Below are 16894 nucleotides of genomic sequence, written 5' to 3' on the forward strand. Positions count from 1 at the left end.
TAACATACACACATAAGTAATCACTTATCTGCATATTCGGACATCCAATATGACTTCAATACATAACATAACCATATCACATACTCAATAATATGAGTTTAATATTTTAGCCGAATATACATATACACTTTATTCAACATTTCTATCCATTTTACTAATGCAATCATACCAATTCAAATTGTCAACTATCCAAGTATAGCATAGTTCCCACATAACGAATACAACCAATTTTCAACACCAACATATAACTAAACAATTAACTACATGAATAAATTACCATTGTCGAACCATAAATTAGATTAAAACCATCATCTATATTTGCGATTTAAGCTAACACATGACCGAATATCACTATCTTTAGCATCATTAACAATCCATAACCAAAACACATCCATATATCAAAGTTACCACACACATATACCATGACCAAATTTACTTAAACATTGATCATTAGCTTTAAGATCAAGTCATTTTCGCATGGCTAAACATATACAAATTTCAAGACCAACCAAAACAAATACTAGCCTATACATGCCATAAGTTCAAAATTCAAGCTTCTAAAAAAAATACCAAAATAACGTTCAATAGTGTGACGGATTTCCTTAACGATCCCCAAGCTCGTAACTAGCTTCCAAAAATCTATAAAACAGCGAACGAATGAACACACAGTAAGCTTAAATAGTTTAGTAAGTCATAAGCAAATAGTTTAACAAAGAACATATATAATTTATACAAGTAGACCAAAAACTCTCAATCTTGAACACACATAAATATAAACATATTTAAGCGATTAATTCACATTATCATGTTATACTACAATACTTACCTTTACTTCCAAACTTTCTATAACTCAAATATACCTGAATCGTTTAATTCAAACTCACATTCAGTTTTGTAACATTTTTCGTTGGACCATTCGGGATCAAAAGGATACTCGGATAGCTCAAAAAGCTCGTACAATGCCAACGTCCCAAACGTGGTCTTACATGTAATCAAATAACGATGCCACTGTCCCAGACAGGGTCTTACACATAATCATATATGATGCCAATGTCCTAGACATGGTCTTACACGTAAATCTCAAATCGATGCCATCGTCCCAGACGTGGTCTTACACGAAATCACATATCGGAATCCTATGATTCGTAAGGGCTTTCGAATGTCGTAATTCAATCGAATTAAGCTCGTAACTAATTAATTGTGCTGAATTTAATTCGACAGTGTATAAAAAAATGCATTCAATTTAACATCATTTATTCACTTACGAACTTACCTCGGATGAAGACAAGCGGATGGAATCGACTACTCGACCACTTTCGACATTCCCCGATCTAATTTCGTTTTCTTTTGTTCTTGATCTATATAAATTCAAATTCGGCTATTTAATAACACATTTCATACAAATTTATTCCAAAAACACATAAATGGGAAATTTGCATTTAGCCCCTAACATTTTACATTTTTCACAATTTAGTCTTTATTTCACAAAACACAAAATACACATAATTTAACAATATCCTAGCTTGGCCGAATGTTCCTATAGCTCATATAAGCCCACATATTTCATTTATTTCATATTTTTGCCCCTCAATTTTTTATTTTCACAAATAAATCCCTAATTTAAATTTTTATCAAAAATTACTTAACAAAATTTAATAATCTATCAACAAATATTTATTTTTCATCATCAACAACAATTTCACCACATTATCAACAAAGACACTTCTCAAAATCATCATCAATTCCAAAAATTAAAACATGGGCTAGGTAATATACAAAGCAACAATCTCAAAAACGTAAAAATTATCAAAAATCGAGCAAATAACATACCTTAATCTAGCTAAACAAGTGTCGAAGCTAATGAAGCTTCAAACATTTCTTTTTCTTTTGTGTTTCGGCAAAAACAAAGATGATAATGGCCATTTGCATGTTTGTTTTTATTTAATTAATAATAACAAAACAATTACTATTTTAACCTTAGCATATAACATTAAAAATCCACTAACTAATGTCCATACTTGTCCATGCATTAATTCAATGGTCCAATTGCATCTTAAGGACCTCATACTTAAAAAGCCATGTCAATTCGGCACTTTAACAAATGGCACACAACTTTTGCATTTTCTGCAATTAAGTCTATTTTCACAAATCGGCGCACAAACGATAAAATTAATTCACGAAAATTTCACACATGTCAATTCACATACTATAAGCACGGAAAATAATATTAAAATATTATTCTAATTTGGATTTGTGGTCCTGAAACCGTGTCCGACTAGGGTCTAAACCTGGCTGTTAGACATGAAGATCGCGGAGATCTGGTACCTTTGATAAGGGACGGATAAGAAAAGAGAATTTTTTAAAAAAAGAAGAAGAAGAGAACAGTAGAAGTTTAGAGGAAGAAGATGAGAGAAAAATCACAAAATTGTGATTGTCATTCCATAAGTGTTGCTTGAGACCTGATTGGTGCTCAAATAGAAATGAACAATGGATCAAATAACAGATTGGCAACTGTCATAATTGCTGCCACTAATCCACATCGTTTCATTAAATGGATTTAACTCAAAACGACTCATTTAAAACTTTGCTTCTACGCATCGTTTAACTAAGGTGAGACACAGCGTTTTCACCAACTCGAAAATTTAAAAAAAAAAAAGAAACTAACAGAAATCTAGATTGCAGCATTTTGTTCCATAACAGACTAAGCGATGGCTATGGATGAAGATTTCTTTGAAGACGAAATTGTTAGGTTTTTGTTTGTGATATTAATTCTTTTTTTTCTGTTTGCTAGATTTAATTTCGAGAATTGTAGAAGAAAAAGGGGAAAAAGATTTAACAATCTTGAACAAATTTTCTTAAATCATAAAAAAAAAGGGGAGATCGAGAAAGGTTTCTTGTTTAAGTTGAATAAGAAATAATGAAAAAATTAAAGGAAAAGTAAATAAATAAATACTTTTTATTGGGATAAAACGAAACTTTTTTATTTAATATTTTCTTAAGAAAAGAAAAGAAAATTTTATTTGCAAGTCCTTCCTCCTTTTTAGATATGGCCCATGTGTCAATTTCTAACAAAAATTAATACTTCTAGATTAGAGTACCAAAATATAAACGAAACAAAAGTACAAATGTCAAATTGGACAAATTAAAACTATAGGTACTACATTGAAAATTTTATTAAAGTAAAGGGGTATTTCTTGCCCTTATCCCTTAAGTATCTGATGGATTTAATTAGAAAGATTTATTTTCATTCATTATATATAGTGTCTTATATTTCAAATGATAAAAAAATAAAGATGACATGTAATAATAATAATAATAATAATAACATGACATTAATTTTGGTCAGTTAGACTCTCTAATTTTCACATTTTTTTTCTTGTAAACTTTTTTATCATTTCTTCTTCTTCTGGTTTTCCATCCTCAAGTTCTGTTGCACTTCTTTCATTTCTTTTTCACAAATACAATCCATCTTAAAACAAACAACCAAAAAATATTTATTTCATAAATTAAATAATAAAACCATGCATATATCAATTTGTTATTCAACAAATTCAAAATAATAATAATAATAATTAAAATTGTAATTGTAATTTAAAATTTATCTTTTTACCAGCCAACACATCATATTTCAGTTAATACGGACAAAATAAACTAGTACACATTGGTACAACTAAAACCGATCAAAATTTTTGTCAGGATGGAACTTCTTATTTACTACCAAAGAGCATTCCAACCGATACGGATAGTACCGAAATGAAATTAACAACCTTGAATAGGAACATTATTTATTTAAGTATGGAATAACTTACATTTTAGATCATTTTTACTTTTAGTTGTTCAAAAACACATCTCGATGACAAAAGCAATCCTAAACGACGAACCAACTTTTACTTTTAAATTGGTTTTAAAGTTGGAATTGAGAGTTTTTTTAAAAATTTTTGGAAAGTTAACTTTGATGTGAAATTATACACTACGTTGTTCAATTATATTGGATATACAATTATATTGGAGTAAAATTTGCTCTAAGTTACAAATATTAAATATATGCTCTCTCTTTTATGCAATTTATATGGAACATTGTTGATACAAAGTTCAACAAGGGAGGAAATAAAGAGGAGAGACTGGTGGTTATATAGAGACCGGTTCACCTAAAGAGGCGGAGAGCCAAAAAAGGAACAATAGGATAGGCTAATTGTTTGAGAGAGTAATTGCTCAGAGTACCTTTAGGGTCTCAAAAGTCAATCCATTCTTCGTCATTGGAAAGATATTTATAAGAAAGATTCTTTTGTCCATTGGCATGACGTGGTAAGATAAATATTCAATCTCGTCAAATGCGTAAAGGATATCCATGAGCATAAAAAACATATTCTTGTGATCTAATTTGTTATTAATTCAATTAATACAAGGTAGTTATTGCACTTAAGGAGTATTCCCACCTAACGCCTAGGCTTGATAACGGGAGTGGTCAACTAAGGTATTATATCGAGTGGAGTCAAAGAGGGAGTCAATACCTTTTGCCCTACTAACACGTGTCGAGTAGTGGAGGGATATAACAAGCATACAATTAATTATCTTTTTTGAGATTTTTATTGAATATATAGTATTAGATTTAAATTTGAAAGGGTATGCTTGTGCGTTATTTTAATATCTATTATATGAGATATATATAAATTAAATTTTACAAACAACTTATATTAATTATTCAAAATGTATTTAAATTTTATATTTTGTACATCATAATATTGTCAAATTTAAATATTGTTTAAAATAAACAATTTAACTTTTCATAGTATTATTTATGGCATTACTACCAAGGTAATCAATTTCGTTTCAATACCACCCATTAGCTGCCAAAATACTCTGTTCCGGTAATAAATTGAAATAATAAACTCTAGGTTCTATTTTGGTACAAATTTCAACCAATACCAACCACGGCACTAATTTCGCCCATACCAATTGGAATGTGTACCAGTTGGTGCAAAAAATTGATTTTTAAAATATAGTTTTTAATTTAAATTTAATTTTTTTATTACTTATTTTGAATTTGTTGAATAATAAATTATTATATGCATAGTATGATATAATCTTATTATTTAATTTATAATTTTTTTTTTGTTTGTCCATTTTGTGTTTGTTTAATGATGAATTGTATTTGTGAAACTTATTAAATAAATATTTTTTATAATTGATGAGGATTTTATATTTGAGACTTATTTAATCTCATTTGCTATTTATAAATACTTTTTTATACATATTCAAATCTTTTTTAAAAATAGCGATAAATACTTGAAATGATTGCTGAACTAGGGCCGTGATGCCCTAGTAAACCAGCCATTCTCCAAACCTTTAAACATTATGCTATAAGGTTAGACTCGGTGATGAAGTAGAGAAGGCTTTAATATATAAGTTTGATTAGTATGTAAATGGTCTTGGTGCATTTTTTTTCCCATGCAGATTTTCCTTTTCTAGAGTGGCATGGAAAGCATAAATCAAGCACATCTTACAGGATCTTATTGATTTTCTTTGTTCAAACTAAGGATGAGTAAATTTTCACCTAAGTTCATTTACAAATACCCTAAAATACTTGTACCTGCCATTTAAGATGCCGTAAAGTAGCGCTTCACTGGAGCTTGGAGAGAAGATAAGTACTTAGCGTCAGCCTTGTCAATTCCATTGAAAAGATAGCTGAAGGGAGGCATTTCAATATACTTTCCAGAACCAGGGACAACTTTTAGCTCGTTATCTTGCCAAACAACTCTTCCTCCAACTATTGTCACTTCAACCTTTCCCTGAGAAACAATATCAAAATCATTCAATACCTAACATGGCTGACAAGGTTAAAAATGCACACATGAATGCGTGCTCGAAGGCATGTGAGTAGGATCCAGGAATTTAGTTAATCCGAAAGTTTTAAATATGAAGAAATGGGAAATTTTGATGGGGACTAAAGCAATCAGATAAGACCACCAACATTGCTAAGAGAGAGAGAAAGAATCTATCTTAGTTCTCAAGTAAAAATCCTGGGTGGCATGTGGAACCCTCTTTCAACTTGCAACAACTAAAAAGTTGCAGTTGGTTGTATCATTCTGCTAAGCCTATGTTTTCAACCAAGATGTCAACACAATCTTAATTTGATGGTTATTATCTGATGCTGAACCAATTTAGGACCTGACCTAGGTAGAATATTTTATCAATTAAGCATATATTTCTTTGGTTCCATTTTGGAGACAATCTTTCACTTGATTAGCAGGACATTTAGCCATGTAAGAGCCTTAATTTTGGAGATTGTGCAATGTGTACGAGTCTCTGATTGGATCTCTTACTACGTTTTATTAAGCTTTCATTAGATCACGAATTCTTTAACTTCATTAGCTTATTAATCTTTAATTTAAGTCTCCTATATTTCATATTTTCAGTCCCAGGTCCTCATAAAACTATAATTACTAGAGCTCTATTTATGAGCACTAAAATTATTTCAATTAATGAAGAGAACTTGAAACAGAGTTTCCAGTAATCATGCTTTCTTTAGCATTGTACTATGCCCTACCCATTTGATAGGTACTGCTCCTATATGTTCTTTCCTAAATTTTCATTTTACTAAACACCAACTATTCCAGATGGAAAATAGGCCATAAATAATTCCCTTTGAACCATGGAAAATTCAACTACCAAATCCCTGGCATAACCGATATAATGCGCCCCAGAATTAGCATTCAAAATATGAGTAGTGTCCACAGTACCCTACATAAGTTGCTGATTTAGAATTCATTACTTCCCCTTTTACGTTGCCCTACATCATAAGAACTATATGCACTTTTACAAACTTTGAATGAACATCTACTTTAAGTTTTTAAAACCAGAAAAGACCATAAATTACTTTTCTTTTCTTTTTTTTTTAAAAACAACGAACTAGAGAAGACCAGGGACACTAGTTATTGAAAGAATAGAATTTGCTTGGAGAATTTAAAGATTAGGTTCAAAAGGGAGCTAAAACACCAAGGACAGGAAGCATAAATTAATTACCACCACATGAATTAACCAGCTTTGGCTTTAGACATGCAAGAATAAATTCCATGGAACCAGCCTAAACTCCTCTAGCATTTATATGGGAAACAAAAAAATGTGTTATTAGCCTAAGCATATGGAACAAATAGAAAGATTGACATTACCTTTCCTTTCCTACCATCATAGACATTTGTGTCAGTTCTAGAGTGGTGCATGCTCGCACTTATTTCAAAGCTAGAGTTGGGATTAAATATAATAATATCTGCATCTGATCCAACAAGAATTGCTCCTTTTCTTGGATAAATATTGAAGATTCTGGCACTGGAAAATCTTGTCGATTATAATTGGTTTTATATGCTTCAATACAAGCAGCTAAAAGCAGAAACTAAATTCTTGAAAACAGAATTAGCACGTCCTTTCAAATGCTGTAAATTTGAAAACAGAAAAATGTTACTATAAACAAAACTGTCCCAATGAAATTATACCATTCAGTGCTTGTAATCCGGACAAAATCAGTGACGGAAATTTGGCCAGATTCCTGAAAATGCAGTCATATTAGAGGAAAAGATCAGTCATATCTAGATCCAATGATTTGATTTTACTTTTAAAAGAGAATGAGTTAAAAGTCTAGTAAAACTTACCACCATTGTATCCCAAACTAGGTGCATCCTCTCCTCAATCCCTGATTTTCAATAGTATCAGAACGAGACATGGGTTAAACAGCATCAATAAAAGAATGGAAATTCAAAAATGTCAGGGTATTACCATTGACACCATTGGGAATTTTCCGGAAATCATCAATGCCAAAAGCTTTTTGAGTAGAATTAAAAGTACAATGATCAGTTCCTACCAGCTGCAATTTGTGAAGAAAACCTTCAGAAATTAAAACTTTTTAATGCAGCTATTATGTCTCTTTAAGTAGGAAAAAGTAATTTAAATGTCATCTCATGAAACTTATAGTAGCTTAATAAATACTATAGCTCATATCAGCAGACCCTGCAAACCTTTTATTTGAAGGTCAAAGAACCTAGAATCCAGGAGTTTATAAGATCCCTAATGTCCCTGAACTCTGATATTTATGTTTTAACTATGTAAATCAATGATGAAGCATAAACCTGCAGAACTCCAGTTGAAAGGGCAGCTTGCAGAGCCTTGTCATGTCCTGATTCCCTTATAGGAGGACTCATGACATACCTGAAATGTATAGAGTATAACATCTCAATATACTTGTATAATTGATAGAATGTGATTGAAGAGAAATGGTGATGGAAGATTCTTGCTTTGCTGCAGTGACGAAGTCAGGATCCCAAAGCCCAGAATCATTGAGGACCAATCCAGAAACCACGGGCTCTCCAATAACCTTCTGCCCTGTAACAGAAACTAAGTTATAAACCATTCCCAGTCCAGAAATATACCTCCCACAAAGGTTATTACCCAGCTATGATCCCTCAAAGATATAACCACTAACTCTAAAGGGGTCAACTGAAACGGTCCTGTTCACTTTCCAAAAAAGGGGCCACTCTCAAAACTTGGGAAAAAATCCCTGAATGAAAACCATTGATCTATATATAATTTTCCACAGCAAATGGAGTGACTTCAAGAAATTTCAATCAGGACATATAGGATATAATACATTTTGACTTTCATCTAGATAACAATATTCAGACAAATTATGAAGAGCACAAAGTGGTTCCAAGAGTCACTAGGGAAGATATCAGTGTTGAAATAAAAATGGACAGTTTATTAACCGGAACATCAGAAGGAATTATAAGTAGCAGTGAAACACTCTCAGTCCATTTTGTGGTACTAAACAGTGTGCAAAAGCTAAATAAATTGCAATACCTAGAGAAGCCCTAGATTCCAGAAGAACTAGAACATGTAGCAACATTCTCACCATGGATCCTTCTATTTCGTGCTTTCAGTAACTAGCCTATTTGGAGTTGAAAAACAGTTAAAGCCTGTCATAAAAGGGTTATGATCTCCTATGACCAACCTCAATTATTGAATATTAGTATACAGCCCAATAAATAATTATTAGATGTCAATCTCCATGAATTCATGTGCCACAAAATAGCATGTCAACTAAATAAAAAAAAAATGATACCTTTGAACAGATAAAAGTTTTCATACTTATACAGGGAAAAACTACTACTAGAAGGATGTTCAGTCTCCAAAATACCACTATTTGAGCATGATAAGAATTTTTACACCAACCTAAAGTATAAGAAATAGTTCTATCTGCTTAATTAAGCGGAATTTGGCTAATGAGTGAATAATTTCCTTTCTGCACGTTTCTTCTTGTTTTTGTCAAACCCTAATTCATTTAGCCACATCACTTAAAAATATAAGTAGTGTCTATCAAGAGGCAATCGCCCCAAATTTAAATGCAACATGCTCGACAGTCGGTTGATCATCATGTTTGATAAGATCTAGGAGATCCTAGATCACTGTCTAAGGAATAATCCAAATCCCAATGTAAAAGCCAATCAAAAATTAACAAGTCATGCAATGAAGATTTAGGCACAATGTTATGTTCCCTAGACAAGGATCAAGTCACAAACGGTGCATAATTGTGTCACGCTAGAATGATGGATTGATTCCCTTATTTTGAATATTCTTTAACAGACTATTCTGTAAGAAGATTCAACTCGTCAAAGGGAGTTGACACCTCAGACCTTATTAGAGAGAGCTCCAATCTCGTAGGTTTAAGGATAAATTATGTTAGTTTTATGTTAGAAAAAATGTGTATAGTTGAAAACATATAGTAGATTTTTTTGAGATTTTATTGTGTCCTCTTTCCTTTTTTGTTAAGTTGTAGCATGTATAAATATGTATATCAAGGTAGAATTAAAAAACATCTTTTCACTCAAATCCATCTATTCTCTTTAGTCTTTCTACAAAATTTTGATTTCAAGGATTTCATGGTATTAGAACTTTTCGGCTTGAATTTTTGTGTTTCATGCTTCATCACTTAAATTGCAAAACGATTGGGTATTTTCGTGGGTCGCTTTTAAGGTGATCGTTAGTGTGCACGTAGGCACAAGGAGGAGCGCCACCACATCTTCAGCCGATCTGCACTTTTCAGCGACCAAAAAGCCACCGCATGAAGCTCACACACCGTCCAAACAATTATACCCCACATAACAGGAAAGAGACCGGTTATACATGTCATGCACCGCCTCCTTTCATCATTGGACCCTTCCCTACATAACCTTCATCTACCAAGTCGTTTCCACAAAGGTAAACGTCAGTGCATCCGTCCTAACTCTACTTATCGTATTACCGATTCTGTTTCCTATAATCACTTATCCTCATCCTGTAGATATTTTATTGCCTCTTTAAACTTTGTTTCAGATTCTTAAGAAGCCTTATCTAATTCTGGATGGTGTGATGCTATGTTTGAGGTAAAAGCTTTCAATGACAACCATACATGGGAGCTAGTCAGTTAGTCTAAAGGCAAGAAAGCACTAAGATGCAAATGGACTTTTACTGTCAAAGTTTATCCAGATAGCTTTATGGTTAGACTTAAAGCCAAACTTGTAGTGAAAGGTTCTGCTCAGACTTATGGATTAGATTATTCAGCTATGAAGCATGGATACAAACACTTATATGGGTATGACACATTATGGACACAAGGACCCGATAATTTTTAAGAAATAAAGGACACAAACACGGCAAGACACATGAATAAAATAATAATTTATATATTTTTATATGTATTAATATTTAATATAAATATAAAATATTAATACTTTTACAACTATATTATAAAAATATATTTTATTATTAAACAAAATTTCATAATTAAATTCAATTTTAAATTCAGTTTATATCACTAAATTTAAATATAATCAAAGTCTGTAAAAATTTTATCATTCTTAAATATAAGAAAAAGATAAAAACATTATTTATTACTTTTTTTGGCATAGTAACATTATTAATTGTTGAACTGATAAAAGCAAATATTCAGAAAATAGCATAGGAAAATCTCAAAAAATGGGTCAACTTTATGGCTTGATTTTTATTTTATTTACACTTAAAAAAGTTGTTCTTTATATACAAAAAATAAAAGTTGTTCCCTTTCTCTTCTTTTCGTTTCTTTGTTAAAATACCTACTCTTTTCCCTTCTTCAACCCAAAATCAGGAAAGGTAATGCAACACCGCTATCACAGCCAATGGCTGCTTTGGCTGTCATCTGCGGTCTCAAAAAGATTATAAAATCACATGTCCATGCATGTCTTGACCATATCTAACTATATCCTTCTTCTTTTTTTGGCATTATTCCTCTTATTGTGTATGCCGATGATATTGTCATTACAGGAGATCACACTAAAGAAATCTTTGTGTGGATTAAAGCAAAGTCCTTGCATACTAGATTTCAAAAATGAAAGACTTAGGTTAATTGAAATACTTTGTGGGATAGAAGTAACAAAAAGCAAAAAAGGAATTTTTCTGTCTCGAAGAAAGCATGTTTTTCATTTGCTTATAGAAACTGAGAAGTTGATAGCAAAGCCTTAGTACTCCACAGATTCCTATTGAGCATCTTACAAAAGATGAAGATCCCTTTGATGATCTCGAGAGATATAAGATGATTGGGAAACTAAACTATCTTACTGTGACTGGTCCAAACATTATATTTGCAGTGAGTATTGTCAGCTTATTCATGTCTGCACTTATAGTTAGACATTGGGTTATTGTTGAACAAATTCTATGTTACTTAAAAGGAGCTTTAGGATTGGGAATATCATACAACAAACAATCATAGGAATAGTCATTCCAATCTCGAGAGATATAAGATGAAAGTTGGGAAATTAAACTATCTTACAGGACTGGTCCAAACATTATATTTGCAGTGAGTATTGTCAGCTTATTCACGTCTGCACCTACAGTTAAACATTGGGTTATTGTTGAACAAATTCTATGTTACTTAAAAAGAGCTTTAGGATTGGGAATATCATACAAAAATCATAGAAATACTCATTCCACCTACAGTTAAACATTGGGCGATTGTTGAATAGATTCTATGTTACCCAAAAGGAGCTTTAGGGCTGGGAATATCATACAACAATCATATGACTAATCGCATTGAGTGTTTTGTAGATGCTATAGAGTTGGATCTAAGATTGATAGGACTACTACCGATTATTGTGTCTTTGTTGGTAGAGGCTTAGTATCATGGAGAAGTAAAAAGCAAAATGTTGTATCTCGATCCAATGCAGAACTATGGCACAGTCTACTTGTGAGATCATATGGATATATAATATTCTAACTGAGATTGGGTTAGAACATGTCACCAACAAAACTCTAGTGTGATAATCAAATTGCTTTTCATATCACTTCAAATCCAGTTTATCATGAAAGAATCAAACATATAGAAGTTGACTGTCACTTCATCTGTGAGAAGATTCTAGGTAACTTAGTCCCTACTAACTATGTGAAGACATGAGAAAAACTTGCTGATTTTTTCACGAAGGCATTAAATGGGAGTCAGGTTGACTATCTATGTAACAAGTTGGGCATGATTAATATCAATGCTTGAGGGAGAGTGTTAGCTATCCATAGCTAGTATTAGATGTAAATTATACACAGATGCTAGACACAATCTTAAGGGGTTTTTTGGAATCATTAGGAGTAATTGTGTTACATTTTTCCATGTATACAAATCCTAAACTTGTATAAATACCTTAATGACAGCAAACCTGAAAGTGATATCAAGCAATAACATAACGCATGCATGGTTCGTGCACAAACCTTGCCAAACAAATTGCTCACCATATAGGTAATATAAAAGGAGTATTCACAAAAATGAAAATAAATTAAGATATCAGATAACTTCAAAACCTGATTTTCTAGCTCTAGCTATTTCTTCCATGGCATCAATGCTCATCACATGGACAACATATAGAGGCGTATTCACAAACTTTGCCAAACGAATTGCTCGTGCAGTTGCCTCACCTTCTAGCTGCATGGAAATTAAATTGGAAGCTAAGCCATGACTAGAAAATATGCTTGACTATACCCCCAAAAAAACTCTTGATAAGAACATGAAGACAAAATATCTACAGTAATTGCTTTGCTGATTATAAACAGATAGCTCGATGCAATCTACTAAATAGTTAATATTGAGTCATAATTTATCCTTTCTCAGACATTTAAGCTCCCTTTTTGAAGGGAATAGGGAGCATCGAGTAGAAAAGTACTACTACTACTACTACTACTACTACTACTACTACTTCACAGATACAAATATCTTTAACTGCAACCTAGGAGATTGATTCCAATTAGTACATGTCTAAATTAAAGGATAAATGAGAGAAATATAATGAAAACATTTGATCTCAAACTAGCATATCATTTGATATTCTACCCTTGGACATCCTAGTCTCTGTTAATCTTTGCTTTAGCGAACAAGATTGGAAAAACAGAAACCTTCCCTATCTATAATTGGAAATTGTACTGAGATTCAAAAAACAGAGTAAAGTAACTGACACAAGAATTACGCATACAAGCAGATACATTGAATGATTAAAAGAGATCAATCAATCACATTGAATAAACAAATAGAATAAGTAAAGGAAACACTATGACTGGTAACATAGAATACAAAACCAAGAGCAACCATTATTAGCAGAAAATAGTAAAAATTACAAATTATACAAAATTAGGAAGCACATTTGAAAACTTACCACAGGAGGCCTAGAAAGAGCATGCCCTTCTGGACCAGTAATACCAAGATCAATCATTCTTTTCTGTCCTTCAAACACAGCATCTCCATTTTCAGCATGGACCATAGCCAGGGCACCGAGAGACTTACATCTCTCTAATCCTTGCAGTAGAAGCTCATCACTGATCATAAGAGACCCCTTGTATGCCATGAAAAATTTAAAAGAGTTAATACCTACAAATTTGTAAAGTTGCATTAGTATTAGATTTCATTCAAGTATATAATTCAAATTTGGTAATAAATACAAATTAAAAAGTCTGGAATGTAAAAGAAGCTTGCACCACAGGTATTACAACAAACTCAAAGAAAAAGAGGCTTACCTTTCTCCTTAACCATTATTTCCATTTCCCTTGAAACTGATTCATCCCATTTTGTGATTGCCATATGGAAACCATAATTCATACAAGACTTCTTTGCTTTCTTTTTATAGGCTTCAAATCCTGTTACCAAGCTACCATTAACAGGTATAACAAAGTCAATATGCATTGTTGTTCCACCTGCTAATGCTGCTGCCTGACCGCTAAAGAAGTCATCAATAGTCTCAGTACCCATGAACTCCATAGCCAGGTGTGTGTGAGGATCAATTCCTCCTGTCAAAGTTAAAAGAGCAAGTGAATTGATAGAACAAATAAGCCATATTTAGCTAATATGGTTTTTAGAGAAAATGGAAACAACTTGAAAATGTTATTGATGTGGTTATAATTAAACAACAAAATGCAATTATGTATATCAGTGTGAAATTATAAATTCATATAGATATTATGTCAGAAATAAAGGAATATATAGGCAGAAACAACAAATGTAATAAGAGGCCAGAATTCAACATATAAGCTGGCAAAGATCTATTCCACCAAAAGGAGCCATGTAATGAATAAGAAGACTTATATGCTAAACTGTTAATTGCTATATATATATATATAATATATGAGAGTCTTCACATAAATAGGCCCAAATCCTCCATAAGTATAACTCTAAAATTAACACCTCTAGCCATTTATGAAATTATTCAAATTATAGATTCATGTTTTATAGATTTAATAGAATCTTTTTTTTTTAAGAAATATGAATGAAATAGCTAGACAAGAGCAGGAATAGGCTGTACCTTGCATATGGATCCCAGAAAATTCAATTCACTATAATAAATTAATGGCATAAATGTAAAAGGACTGATGATACATAATTATTCTTTTCAAGTTATCCTCTTAAAACTGTTAGGAGCATGTTTCTAGCTAATTGCTTCAGTTATATTCATGGTTAAAATTCCATTCTACCATATGCTCATAGTAAGAGAAAGCAACCTGGCATGACATATTTTCCAGTGGCATCAAGCAAGGTGACATCCTCATCAACCTGATAAAACAGTTCAGCATATTTATAGGATCATATAAAACAAACATTAAATTAAAATCATAAAATTTAAAATCAAGAGCAAACAACAGCATAAGAGATGATTGTCACATATTTATACAACAAAAACGCAGGGTTCAATTTGACAAAATACCCAACGGTTTAGGAATCACTTAGAAGATGTTACAACTTAAAACAACAAAAATCACAAGCAATGAGTTTCCCTTGTAAAGACTTCAAAAGAGAAGGTTCAATTAATAATGACACGACCAACCTCATTATTGGGTATATCACAAATCTGAGTTTGGTATCAACTTACCTTTATATTAGGCTTAACAGCAACAATAATGCCATCTTCAACATAAACATCAGCTACCTCCTGCTGGTGAGCATTCAACACAGTTCCTCCCTTAATCAACAGCTTTGACGACGATGATGACGAAAACCCACACGTTGACTCAGGATATCCAACCCCAGCATCACAAAACTGCAACAAGTTCAACAAGAATACCGTCACTTTAATCAATTTTATCACATTTTAAACTTATTTTTCAGTTAAATACTAAGAAATCTAAAGTAGACCAATTCAAGGGTAAAGACTGTCGGCAAAACTTTAACCTGAATCAAAATTTCTTTCTTTTTTCAACATAATCACAGATTCAATTATAAAAGTTCTTGCTTGAAGATTTACATATCAGTTATTTCCTCAACGTGATCAGAAGAAATAAAAACGTTTTGAATTGTATAGCAACTCAAACAATTCAATCTCATTCATTTGGGACGGAAATTGTATGAAATGATGAGAAATTTTGGAAGTACCTGGTTGGATTGCGAGAGGCCAAGAGAGTCGTAGATTATAAGAAACGAGAGTAAAAGATAAGTTAAGAAATGAGCCATGGAAACGAAATCTATATGGAGCAAAGGCAAAGATAAGTTCAGTTTGGAAGTTGTATATAAATATCATCGGCTTGCTTGACTTTAAGTGAGTCACATTCCGTTCATCGTCACTGTTTTCGTTTTTTCAAATCCACAATGATTTTGTTTGGTAAAGTACTAAAATTACAAAAGGAGTGTTAAATTATCGAAAGTTTTCATTTAAGTCATCCGATCATAAATGGTATTTGTATCGTAAGTACTAATCAAAAGCTCTATTTCGTCTTAGTACATTCTTTTTTTCATAAAGTAACTTTAAATATCACGGATATGAGAATCAAAATCTAGATAAGTTTATTCTTTAATGTCCAACGCTAGTCGTCAAATCAATTTGGACCTAAAGTATATTTTTTTACTCAACGATTGGTACTAATTTACCATACTGATTATCGAATTGTAACTTGGAGCTCATTAGTTAGACCTTATTTTTTTTTAAAAATTTAACAAACCAATTATTTAAATAAAATTTTTCTAATAATTTAATGACTTAAGTGAAGTTTTAAATAGTTTAGCGATCATTTTACAATATTTTTAAATTAAATGACAAAAATATAAATTTATTAATAGTTTAATAACAGGAGGAGTTTTTTTAAATCTACAAACAAATCTACTTGTTTCATTAGGGATCCAAATTTTATGTCACAATTATTATTATCTATATTATTTATATGAGGAATTTATTTACATAAGTGTTTTTTTTTTGTTATTTTGTGCATAAAACTTTCTTTTTCTTTCTTCTCAATTTCCATTTCAGTTTTTAATGCTAATTTTTAATCTATCAATTATTATGAATATTGTAAACGATAAAACATTCTTTTTGGTCTTGCTCTTTCTTTTCTTTTAACAAATTTGGATTGATAATTCTATGTTAATCCATTAATTATT

At 31.7% G+C, this 16894-nt stretch overlaps 1 protein-coding gene and 1 long non-coding RNA gene across 2 annotated transcripts; both read right to left on the reverse strand.

Moving 5' to 3' along the window:
* Window positions 1–388: 388 nt before the first annotated feature.
* Window positions 389–1908, reverse strand: LOC121219452 (uncharacterized). Its single transcript, XR_005916216.1, has 3 exons — window positions 1831–1908; window positions 1274–1358; window positions 389–639 (listed from the first exon to the last, which is right to left on the reverse strand). It is a non-coding gene; the product is annotated as an uncharacterized lncRNA (long non-coding RNA).
* Window positions 1909–5379: 3471 nt separating this feature from the next.
* LOC107954335 (dihydropyrimidinase) lies at window positions 5380–16169 on the reverse strand. The gene is made up of 13 exons (XM_016889870.2): window positions 15896–16169; window positions 15396–15563; window positions 15028–15079; window positions 14050–14319; window positions 13692–13903; window positions 12847–12967; window positions 8286–8373; window positions 8121–8199; window positions 7771–7858; window positions 7647–7687; window positions 7491–7543; window positions 7170–7326; window positions 5380–5789 (listed from the first exon to the last, which is right to left on the reverse strand). The coding sequence occupies exons 1-13, from the start codon at window positions 15971–15973 to the stop codon at window positions 5598–5600; spliced, it is 1599 nt and encodes a 532-aa protein (XP_016745359.2). The 5' UTR covers window positions 15974–16169; the 3' UTR covers window positions 5380–5597.
* Window positions 16170–16894: the final 725 nt, after the last annotated feature.

Source organism: Gossypium hirsutum, chromosome D07 (assembly GCF_007990345.1).
Source record: "Gossypium hirsutum isolate 1008001.06 chromosome D07, Gossypium_hirsutum_v2.1, whole genome shotgun sequence".
Classification (NCBI taxonomy): Eukaryota; Viridiplantae; Streptophyta; class Magnoliopsida; order Malvales; family Malvaceae; genus Gossypium; species Gossypium hirsutum.